The 12,665-nt window shown below is 38.3% G+C and overlaps 1 protein-coding gene across 1 annotated transcript; it reads left to right on the top strand.

Annotated features, from left to right (window-relative positions):
• The first annotated feature begins 5,165 nt into the window (after positions 1–5,165).
• Positions 5,166–12,224, top strand: LOC119651605 (probable cytochrome P450 9f2). The gene is made up of 3 exons (XM_038055258.1): positions 5,166–5,553; positions 10,367–11,592; positions 11,667–12,224. Exons 1-3 carry the CDS (start codon positions 5,354–5,356, stop codon positions 11,834–11,836), a joined length of 1,596 nt encoding a protein of 531 aa, XP_037911186.1. The 5' UTR covers positions 5,166–5,353; the 3' UTR covers positions 11,837–12,224.
• The last annotated feature ends 441 nt before the right edge of the window (positions 12,225–12,665 follow it).

The raw sequence follows: 12,665 nt of genomic DNA, 5'->3' as shown, positions 1-12,665 counted from the left end.
ATCTCAAAGCAAACTGTTTGCTCTGAAATAAGATTGTAGAATGAACTTTTCCGGAAAGATAATAATTTATTCTTAATTGCTAGCTCATTACCATTTTATTGGTTTTGTGGTATGAGTCGTTTGATAACTGATGATTTCGTAACAGAAATCTATGGCATTAACTGAATTCGCAAGTAGGAGTGCCAAGTTGCTAGGCATTGAGAATAAACATTTTCGATTTGCAATCCAATTTATCGCTTTATGCAGATAAGGGTTAAGAAGGAGATAAATCTATGATTTTGTGACACGGAAAGCAAAATATACCTTCCTATCGTTGGCGCATGTTATTGACGTAGTATATCGAAGGATACCTTTAGATTATTTTTGCTTTTTACGCTACTCAACTTAAACGCAATATGAAAGTGTAAAATGGAAAAAAATTAACATTTTCGCTCAATTCTAAAAAATGTAAAATAATTATGTAAGAAAAATATATCTGCCACGGGATAGTGTAATGGATTCTGGGAGTCTCCCTTTTTCAGTTATTTGGCGTAAAAAATTTGACATGCGTACATAGACCAAACTATCTTAGCCATTAAGTATATATGCAGTGAGTTACTGACATAATAGTTGCTCTTGATCTTTCTTTTATCCGATTCCACCATGCAGTGGTTTTCTACCAGTGCTGCGACATCGTCAAAATTATCGATGTTAGTAAATATCGATGTTTGGATTAGAAAACGATAAAAACATAGAGCAAAAGCATCGATTTTCCATCGGCGTCAGATTCGGGGCATCTACTCCGGCTCAAGGTTCCCAAGCTACTTGATCCAATTTATAATGGTCTTCACATATTCATATTCTGATAATAAATTTAGTTTCGGAAGTTAACGAATTAACGGTGACTCAAGTCGCAACTGAGAGAATTTCATACCACATGTTGCCTCGAAAAATCATACAAAGTTCTGAAGAAGTTCGACATTTGTTGCGTTTTTCATACGCAGAGCTGAAATTTATAACGCTGCTTTTGATTTCCCAGAGCACCAAACCCGTTAACCATACAATAAATCATCATCAATGGCGCAACACCCGTATCCAGTTTAGGCCTGCATTAATAAGGAACTTTAGACATCCACCAATTCGATATCCCTAAAAGCTGTCTGGTGTCCTGACTTACGCCATCGTTCCATATTTGGCAGGATCTGCCTCGGCTTCTTTTTTTACCGTAGATATTATAGACTTTTCGGGCTGGATCATCCTCATTCATACGGATTAAGTGACTCGTCCACGCAATCTATTGAGCCGAATTTTATCCATAACCGGACGGTCATGGTATTGCTCATAGATTTCGTCGTTATATATGCTACGGAATCGTCCATTCTCATGTAGGGAGCCAAAAATTTTTCGGAAGATTCTTCTCTCGAACGCGGCCAAGAGTTCGCAATTTTTCTTGCTAAGAACCCAAGTCTCCGAGAAATACATAATGACTGGCAAGATCACAGTCTTGTACAGAAGGAGCTTTGACCCTATGGTGAGACGTTTCGAGTGAAAGTTTTTGTAAGCTGAAATAGGCTCTGTTCGGTGTCAATAACTGTATGCGGATTTCATCGTTATAGCTGTTATCGGATGTGATTTTCGACCCTAGATAGGAGAAATTATCAACGGTCTCAAAGTTGTAGTCTCCTATCCTTATTCTTCCCGTTTGACCAGTGTGGTTTGATGTTGGTTGGTTGGTTTTTGGTGCTGACGTTGCCACCATATATTTTATCTTACCTTCATTGATGTGCAGCCCATGATCTCGCACCGCCTGCTCGATCTGGATGAAGGCAGTTTGTACGTCTCGGGTCATTCTTCCCATGATGTCGATATCGTCAGCATAGGCCAGTAGTTGGGTGGACTTAAAGAGGATCGCTCCTTTCGCATTTACCTCAGCATCATGGATCACTTTCTCTAGAGCTAGGTTAAAGAGGACGCATGATAAGATATCCCCTTCTCGTAGACCCTTGTTGATGTCGAATGGTCTTGAAAGCGATCCTGCTGCTTTTATCTGGCCTCGCATATGGGGCAGGGTCAGCCTAGCCAGTCTTATCAATTTCGTCGTGATACCGAATTCTCTCATGGCCGTGTACAATTTTACCCTGGCTATGCTATCATAGGTATGGGCCAATGATGTTCTGAGCGTAGCAAGATAGCGGAGAATATCTTATAGATTGTACTCTGTAACGTGATACCTCTTATGACTTATGATTTTTAAGCCGATGAATTGCACGGACTGTTTCTTCCATACTTGGTGGTGGCAGTATTTGTCCGTCGTCTTCAGTTGGCGGGACCTCCAACTCGTCGATGTTCTGGTTGTTCAGTAGTTCATCAAAGTACTCAACGCATCGCTCCAATATGCCCATTCTGTCGGAAATCAGATTTCCCTCTTTTTCTCGGCAGGATGAACAGCGAGGTGTGTAAGGCTTCATCCTGGTAACCTGTTGGTAAAACTCCCGAGCCTTCTGCGCCTGGTGCGGTTGCTCCCTGTACTTTTCGAGTTCACAGACCTATTGGTTCTCCTAGGCTTCCTTTTTCCGTCTGTGAAGTCGCTTCTCCGTTCGTGATAAGTCTACGCGCGTGCCCGCGTCCTTTGCAAATGCAACATTATTCGGTATACGGCATTCTTCCGTTTCGTTGCTAGCTTTCATTCATCGTCAAACCAGCCGTTCCGACTCTTTTTGCGGCTGGGAACAAGTATGTGTGTGGCCGTATTTATGATAACGTTCTTCAGATGGTTGTGAAGATCATTTGTTGATGCTTCATCTCCAGGTCCTCTGTTGACTGCGGTTATTGCGGCATCCATTTCCCTCTTATAGGTGTCGCGGTGGGCTGTGTTGTGGATGGCTTCAGTGTTAACTCTCATCTGATTGTCAGAAGGGATTCTAGGTGGTATTGTTATTCGAGTTCGAAGCACGATGCCAACAAGATAGTGATCCGAGTCTATATTGGCCCCCCTATATGTTCTGACATTCATCTAGGCTGAGAGGTGGCGGCGTTCGATCAATACGTGGTCAACTTGGTTGAAAGTGGTCCCGTCTGGAGAGGCCCATGTATGTTTGTGAACCGCTTTCCCGCAAACCAGGTATTTCCAGCAACCATTTCGTGTGACACTACTAATTGGATAATTCGCAGTCCGTTATCATTTGTATTTTGATGTAAGCTATGGGTGACGACGTATCGCTTGAATATGGGCTCCGTCTCTACTTGGCTGATAACATCCCCAAGAATAATTTTGATATCATATCTGGGGCAGGCTGCGAGGGTTCGTTCTACTGCCTCGTAGAAGGTATCCTTCTCCGACTCTGCAGCCTCCTTTGTAGGGGCGTGAACGTTAATGAGGTTTATATTTCTAAATTTGCCTCGCAAGCGCAGAGTGCATATTGGTTCGTTTATGTTTTCAAAGCCGATAACAGCAGCTACGACCAGTGTAGCATCCGAGAAAAAAGCTTGGTTGCAAGATTTACCATCCTTTATTCGATTTCGGTGTTTTGAAATTTGTTGATTAGCAGCCCATATATTTTTATCATATTCAGTTAATATTCAAACTTTCCAGTATTTTACTGGAACATTCAATGACTTTTGAGGGAGGTTTGAGTAAATTTTTAAAAAACGCTGTAATATATTATCATTAACTTTATTTGATCAGAGATTTGCATGGAGCGTATTCAGATTTGGTGATTGTGTAGTTTTTGAGAACGACCCGAAATGAGCCCCAAAATGGAAATATACAATCCTTATAAGTTTTTGCACCTTTTGCGACTTTTTTAACTACAAGAACCGGTAGATATTTATTTGATTTGATTGGATTAGAAGAAGGCGTTAGGTTAGTAAATCTTCCTTTTTAGCCTCTCTATAGAGAGTTCCCAGGTGGAGTCGAGAGACTTTCCAATCACCGTCTATCCTAACAGCTCCTATCAGTTCCATCGAACGCTAGTATAATAAATGAAATGCTTTCTTGAACAGGGTGGCGTATTCATCTTTAATAGACAATTTATATAATAGATAGTAACTAAAAATGGGCGACAGTTACCACAGCACGGTAAATATGTCAATGGTGGTATGTATAAGGTATCTAATAATTGAAGTATATAAAAACCCAAGCCCAATAATATGGTTTAGGAATAACATTGTGGGAGAAAACCTGACACTTTTGAATAAATCAAGACATACATATACCGTCGCAGTTTTATTATACATATAATTGATATACAAAGCTACCTTGTACTGATGAAAGGGGTTGCTCCCGAAATATATATTTACATTGAAAACTAAAAATTGTAGTTTGGAAGAAGTTACCGTTGTCTAACAATGTTAGGCTAGACTACAAACACCAGACAAAAATCTAATATCTTATACATATAATGCAATAAATAAATCTATCCAGAATTCAAATTTTCTAAACTGAGCATTATTATCCTTCATGTAGGGATGGTAATCAAACCTTAGATTATTGTTGTTCATTTTTAGCCTATTTGATTCGATAGCAGAGTCACCTCGCCGCCACATTTCCCGGTCATATGCTCAGTTCGGCTGTAGTCAATTCTCTGTTAAGCCCAATCTTAGGTAATGAATTCTAATCAGCGCGAATGAAATGGTCATACCATCGAAGATGCTTTTCTCGAAATTTTTCCGAGATGGGTAGCCCAGATATCCTCATTTCAGACGCGATCGAATGATTCAACACAACATTTTTGTCTCGATTATTGCGAGGAGGCATTCATCATCTGTAGGCTAGTCAGCACTCAGGACCATAGAGACATTTTCCCTATAAAATCTAGCCAGAGGTTGCACTTTCATGGCCGTTCATGGAGTAAGTTCCATGCATGTATTCCTATCCTCCTTTCAGGACTTTTCATCTTCGTACGCAATGGTGTTGCAAGCAAGGTGATTCATTTAAAGACAACGCTGTTTTAACATCAGAAATATACCAGAGTTCAGTGACTATTCGAGGAAGAGATGTTTGCTTTGATCTGAACTTCTATAATTCCTGCAAAAGCGCCCCTGCGCTTGAAATTTCCACAAATTGCTCTTACGCTGGAAAGCTGATACTACATATCTGAATCTAGCGACACAATCAATTGGAGCGTTATCTGTGTGCCTCCCCACGTGAACCTGCTATTCCAAAGCTCTATCAGCGTTGTCTTCGCAATTCCATTATTAGCCGGCTAGTCGATGGTGAAATTGCTTCTACGTTCTGTATTTATACGATTCTCGTGTAGGAGGAAAGATTTAGTCTGAAAGCAGAGAGTGGTGCGAGTATGAAGTTAGGACGCGCAATTTGTGCTTTTGGTTGAATTAACTACGTTACTCGTGTTTACATTTTTTTTTATTAGAAATGTGGATGGTGTTAGGCTTAATAGCTCTTGGCACGTATATCGTTGTCAAATGGGTTTCGAAAAATTTTGATTTCTTTGAAAAACAAGGAGTGAAATTTGTGAAACCTTACCCTCTCATTGGGACGAATACATGGCTGTTGGGACGAGAAAATATCGCTGTAATTTTAAAGAAGTTCTATGATCAGTTCCCGAATGAAAAGTGAGTCATTGTCTTTGTGAGTTTATGCTATGATAAGCTTGGCATTGAGCTTTCGAGTACATTTGTTGATAAACATACAAGAGAATATGCATATGTACATAGGAGTACAAACACGCTGTCAAATATTCCATGAGAAAACGAAATTATTGTTTATGAGCTGGCAACTAATGATCACTGCTCAGGTGCTATGTAAAAATAATAAGGGAACTGATTGATGTGGCTTTACTCGGTTAGAATGTATAATATATAATATATATGTATGAATATGAATGCGTGATGTGGATGACTTACATCCAGACATGTTATCTGGAACTTAGGCTTGGTATAGGCTGAATTGTCACCTTCACCCCCAGAGATGCTTGAGGGCATATGGGAAGGGGTGGTCCCCTCTCTTTAACTCAGATAAAAACTTATAACGGTCACCTCCTAAAAAATTAGGGTGCCTCAAGGTGTGTTTTTATATAATATGATCATGCTGAAGCTTGTATTTTCATCCTTATTCCTTAAAAATTTACTAAAAAGGTTACGACGCTTTACTTGGATGTCATAACGGTAACTCGCAGAAGGGGTAGAAAGGGGGTGGAGGAAGAAGTGGTAAGACTCCGTTGAAAAATCGTGGCGGTAGGCCTTCTAAAAAGCGACGACGCCTCTTTTCTCTTTCTCTCGATCTTGTTGCCCTGGGCTCGAATCCTGGTTCACCATGCTTGCGTTCACCTTTGAGCTATCACTTATGCCTTATATTATTATCCTTTATACCAATGCCAAATTTTATAGGCTAGGACTAGGAGGTGGGTTTTTGGATAAATTTCTAAAATCAAAATATATCATTCTTGATCTCATTTGAGCAGATATTGAAATGGGGTGTATTTGGGGTTCAGATTTTGTAAACCATTGTGACTTAAGATTTAAGATTTTTCGACTGAACAGGCCTTGAGAACGAGATTTGTTTCAATTTTTAGGGGTCTTATTTTGAGCCTTGACTCCTCTATATTTCACCCAATATGACCAGTTTCGAAAAGTGTTAATTGAGACTTCTCATTTGATACCCTACGTGACCATATTATGGGAAAAATTTTGCACCCTTCTTTCACCTATCTTGCTATATGTAAAGAGATTCACAGACCCCACGTTCTTGCCAAACTTCGTGACAATAGTTTCAGAGTAAATCCCGTGTGACAGACAGACAGACATTGAGTCGATTTTAATAAGGTTTTGTTTCACCCAAAACTTAAAAAAAAACGACTTTTGTATTAAGTTAAATTAACAAATTTTGATCACTAATACTCATAAAACACCCTTCATAAGCACATCTTTCTTTTTCTTCAGCCTTTGTCCTGTTCACAAGCGGGGTCGGCTCGTCGTGATCGGTTTCGCCATTTGGCTCTATCGAATGCCTGATCTGGGTGCAATCTCGAGGCTTTTAAATTCCCATCCAGCGTATCAAGCCACCGTTGTTTTGGCCTGCCTTTTGGTCGTTTATCCTTCATAAGTACATACAAATTATTTTTAGAATAATAATACTCATTACCGAAGCAAGATGCTACTTTTTCAACATTGGATGAAATTCGCCCTGTGTGATCGTATTAAGACTTCTCTGAGGTGTGACTAAAAAGAGTTACAGTAGACATGTCTTTTGAAACTCGGCTTGGTGCCGATCATTGCTCCCAAATATTTGACAGCCTACTTTCCAAGTGATCGCGCTGGTATCAATATTAATATTTAGTCCATCAATGTGAGAGCGTGTGATGAATCGTTCTGATGAACTGGCAATCTAATCTTCGCACATTGTTGTCATGGCCGATAAGGTACTGAAGCAGTCATAGCAGATGAATTTAACATTTTCACAACTTCGCTTCAATGAAGCTTTGGGACTACTATTTTATGCATTCAAACATTATTTGAGGTATTCAATTTTCGGTTTTCACAGTAGTACGGAATTCGACCACCTCTAATTTGATGGATGATGGATCGATTTCATAGTGTCCTGCGATAACAACTAGAGTCAAAGAATTCGGGTTAGGACTATTATAGGCTACCCCATCACGAAAAAGTCATATGCGGAGGTAACTCTCAAATATTTATCTTCATTTTCCTGTGGCTCGTCTTTTCCGTTGATGATGGCCTTATCTGGGATCACTTTTTTTGTTACCGAAGATAATGTAAATCGACTTGGTTTCATTTAGTTCAATTTTCCACTTCTTGATCAATTCTACAATATGGTTATTAGCTTTTTGTAATTTCCTTGTAATTTTCTCAGTATCTTTACCCATCGCAAGAACAGCAATGTCACTCTCGAATGTCACCATTTGTCACTGAAAAGTATATCATTGATATACTAATAAAACAATGTTAGACCCCCTCTCCCTGTGGTACACTAGATCAGAATATGATCCTTCGTATTTCATTCTAGAATGTCGATCGGTAAGATTTGAATAGCATACTTTGATGCAACGCGTTGTCGAACGCTTGGACGACATCGAGACAAATGGTTGAGCTGAGGGCACTTGTTTTTTAAGGTTTTGCGTAAAACAAAAACTTATTAAAATCGGTTCAATGTCTCTCTGCCAGTCTTTCTGTCTGTCGCACGCACTTTTTTGAAAAACGGTTGTGTCGATTGGCATGAAATTTGGTAGAAAGGCATCGTTCAACACTTGGTTAAAGGAGGGTCCTCATATATGCAAAGGGGCGTGTGCATTTTTTTCCCACTAAATATAGTTGATTAGTGCTTTCCGCTATTAGTTTTGATATTACTCTAGACTGAACTCACTGAAGAAGAGGACAACTGGTCCTCGAACTATCGGTATATGGGAAATATAAATTTTTACTTGGCATGTCAGGAAAATTTAATCTTTTCTATTTAGTTTTTTTTTTTAACTAAAATCAAGCCGGTCAAAACGGCATACACAACAGGAGAATTAGCAATAGTATTTTCAACAGATTTTTCCTTTTGTGCTCTTGCAATATAGCTTCTGGAGATCTCGTTTGAGTATTCATTTTCGAAGTCCTACCAAATTAATGCATTTCCCCAAAAAATGACCTCGCATTTGAAAAAGTGTCAGAATATGAAACCCTGGTCAGTTTATCTGTTTATGGGTATGGAGGTTCAAGTAATTTTTCTTGACTATTTGTTGTGTGGGCGTAATCTTACGATCGTTTTGGCAAATGGGTAGAATTTGTGACCACAATAATAATTTCGGCTTGAATGTCCCTCAGTTGAACATCTATATTAGTGAATTTAAGGCTTACCTAATACCTTTGCCGCTATTAAGGAATGAACTATTCAACTTTAGACATTGAGCCTTCGAGGACTTTGCTCACAATATAGATCAACCACTAAAAAACAAGTTGAAAGCATATCTCCCAAGATTTCATGAGCTCTCAGTGGGTTATCCCGGTTCTATTTCTATTAAAACCGTTGGCTGATTCGCTTCGGCATTATTAGAGAATTATTTGAGAATGTTTAATTACGTTATGTATAATGTTGAGAGAGGTGCATAGATCTCGAAAAGGCTTTCGATAGTACCATTTGGAAGAAAAGAGAGGAGTGGCTTCTTGCGTTCGAAAGTACGAATGTTGCGTAAATTATTGCATGATGATGTGAACAAAATGTTGCTGAAGGGGTTTATACAACAGAGATACTATAATATGACAATAAGTGGAGCAATTCTAAGGGCAAAAGCTGAAGAGTTCGGCCGAAAGCTTAACGACGAGCTTACATGTAAGGAAGGATGGATTGACAGATCAGGGTACGTCATAATGTTTGCAGTGGAAAAATTATTGGTGAATCAGTATTAGACAAACAGTTAAGCATGAATTCGGTGATTAGGACATATTCAACGCGGACGAAACTGGTATTTTTTACAAGTTGACTCCCGATAAAACTGTAAGGTTTAAAGGGGCTGTGCAAAGGTGGAAAACTAACGAAAGAAAGAATTACGGTTTTGGTGTGTGCTAATATGTTAGGAACTAAAAACTGCTAGTAATTGGGAAGTAACAAAAGCCCGTCGCTTTAAAAACATTCAAAGATTTCCAGCGGATTATTGAGCTAATAGCTGAGCGTGGATGTTACCTGAAATATTCACCAAATATGTGCGCCAATGGGACCAAGAGCTATCTAAGAAAGATAGCATTATTGCTTGATAATTGTCCAGCGCGTCCAAAAATTAGGCAGTTAGCGCTATAAAGTTAATGTTTATGTTATGCCACCCAATACAAGTTCAAAACTACAACCCATAGATTACCGTATCTGACAAACTTTTGATGTCGGCGTTTTTATCGGATGATGACCTTGTTGCTGCAGTTCGAGTTGCCGAGGTTAACGAGGATTCCGATAGCGAAGCTGAAGACTATCTACATGAAAGTCCATCTATAACAGCTTTATCAGTATCACAAAAATTGACTGAAATTCGCAATTTTATGAAGTCACATGACGCACCTCAAAATATTTTAGACAATTTGGCAGAGTTAGAACTTTTTGCTACCTCCTCAAATATTCAGTATTTTCATACAAAAATAACGGACTATTTTAACTAAAGTATTTGTTTTAAAACAAATGTGTGGAAAGTATTCGGAATACATATTTGAATATAACTTCGGCTATAACGAACCAATTTGTCAGGTCTGTCGAGGCTGGGTATAACCAAGGATGACTGTATAATAATGTGATCACTGATTTCTTAGAACTTTAGGTGATGCTTTTCATATTTTTTGGTGAAAATGAAACTATTGTTATTACATATTCTTAAGAAACTTTGCTTATCATAACAACATTTTATTTCGATTCATAATAATAGAAAATTTAAAATTATTTCAGAATTTTCGGTCTTTTTAACTTTGCTGCTCCATTTTATGTGATTCGTGATCCAGATTTGATAAAACACTTAGCAGTTAAGGAATTCGAAAACTTTTCAAATCATATGAAATTTGTAGATACAAATCATGATGAATTCTTTGGAAGTATGTTGACAACGTTACGTGACAAAAAATGGAAGGAAATGAGAAGCGCATTGAGTCCAATTTTTACTGGAAGCAAAATGCGAATGATGTTCGAGTTAATGTCTGAAGTGGGTGAAGAAATGTCTGAGTATTTCTGGGAAAAATATTCTAATCAAGGGCCAGTTGCATATGATATCAAAAACATTTTTTCACGCTTCACAAACGACGTTATTGCAACATGTGCATTTGGAGTTAAATGCGATTCATTCAGGGACCCCAGCAATGAGTTCTTTAAGATTGGCCAGAGTTTCGTGAGATTTTCAAGTCCACTGCAAATGATGAAATTTTTGCTCATAAGATACTTTCCCAAAACATCAAGGACGTTTGGACTAATGATATTTTCAAAAGATAATAAAAACTTGTTTTACAAGATGATAATAGAAAATATGAATACGCGAGAAAAGAATAACATTCATCGTCCCGATCTGATTAATTTGTTAATGCAAATCAGAAAGGGTGAACTTCACCATGAAGACGGTAACGATGATGCTGAACATGAATCAATTGCTGCCGTTAAAGAGGAAATACACAACCATGGAAATATTTCGGCAAAGAAACTATGGACAGACAACGAAATTATTGCGCAATGTTTCTTATTCTTCATAGCTGGATTTGAAACGAGCTCAGCTACTCTTCGCTATTTAGCTTACGAGTTGGCTACCAATCCTGAAGTCCAGGAGAAATTAGTCACTGAGATTGATAAACTTCATGAAAACTTAGACGGAAGCCACTTGTCTTATGAGAAAATCCAGTCACTCAAGTACCTGGACATGGTGATATCTGAAACCCTTCGAAAGTGGCCAGCAGCATTCACTACTGACCGACAATGTAGTAAAGACTTTACCTACAAGGGAGATGATGGTCTCGAATTCAATTTGGAAAAGGACATGGTTATTTGGATACCAATATATGGACTTCACATGGATCCGAAATATTATCCGGAACCAGAAAAGTTTGACCCGGAACGATTTGATGAGAGTAACCGCCACAATTTGAATTTAAACGCCTACTTACCATTTGGAATTGGGCCGAGAAATTGCATTGGTGAGTACTACTTCTACTTATTTTTTTTGCTTTAGTATTATTATTTTTATATATATTACATTTTTTATTTTCAGGATCACGTTTTGCACTCATGGAGATGAAAATCGCAATTTATTATCTTCTGTTGAAATTCACTTTTGAGGTCGGTCCAGAAACGCAAGTTCCATTGAAACTGAAGAGGACTCCTAATGGTCTGCAGCCTGATGTTGATGTCAAATTACGCTTGCAACCCAGGCATGTTTAATAACACAGTATGATCACAGTAATAAAGGATAAACCTTTTTTATCGTACCTCAAGAAGGGAGAACTGTAGTCTCGTTGTTGAAAAGACGGTCAATTGAAACCCCTTTGAAGATAGTCCAAATCGCAGGGAATTTCTCAAGTTCATAATTTTTTATTTGTCCTTTAAACTGATTTCTTAGTCCTAGGCCTTAGTACCTTTGTATTCGTCTCAAGACTGTTTTTATGAATTATTAGACATTTGTCTGGTAAGCTAACCTGTGTTCAGTTCGCATGTGGTTAACGAATGCTGAATTTGGGCATTTCGAACAAAATAATATTACACAAAAATTTTTGTAGATCCTTTTGGTGAAATTCCCTGACACAATAATTAATAAAATTTTCGATATCTATGAACCGCATTTTTCTTCAAGATTATTTTCGATACATAAAAAATAGTTGGGGAATTTTATTATCGTTTTTAGGGATTTTTTTGTAGCTGTAATGAAAGTGGAGGTTGGGGATAATCAATCAATTAATTATCAAGCACGAGGGCAGAGTGAGTCAATTAACGGAAACATTGGCGAATTCTGGCGGTACACCTCCAAAGATGCACTTTTTAGGTCTTGCTAGTTCCTTGGTTTACACATCCCAGGAAAAAAATCGTGAATTTGAAAGTACAAATATTAATGCGATGGGTCAGCATAGCATCGCAGTAGAAAAGTAAAAAGTGGAAGAAAATAAGCGATTAAATTGCTTTCGAAGAGCGGAGCTACTGTGATCTGGAAAATTGAAAATTCACGACGTATGTTCATCCGATACTTCTTTCTGGTATTTTATAGCCTATTTAAAAG

Source organism: Hermetia illucens, chromosome 3 (genome assembly GCF_905115235.1).
Source record: "Hermetia illucens chromosome 3, iHerIll2.2.curated.20191125, whole genome shotgun sequence".
NCBI lineage: Eukaryota > Metazoa > Arthropoda > Insecta > Diptera > Stratiomyidae > Hermetia > Hermetia illucens.
The sequence above is the reverse complement of the archived record's forward strand: the minus strand, read 5'-3'. Positions and strand labels throughout refer to the sequence as shown.

Excerpts from the sequence above, each read along its gene's own strand:
- LOC119651605 (XM_038055258.1), top strand. The coding sequence starts at position 5,354 with ATGTGGATGGTGTTAGGCTTAATAGCTCTTGGCACGTATATCGTTGTC. Across the intron at positions 5,554-10,366 it reads GATCAGTTCCCGAATGAAAA|AATTTTCGGTCTTTTTAACT; the intron begins GTGAGTCATTGT and ends AAATTATTTCAG. Across the intron at positions 11,593-11,666 it reads TGGGCCGAGAAATTGCATTG|GATCACGTTTTGCACTCATG; the intron begins GTGAGTACTACT and ends TTTTATTTTCAG.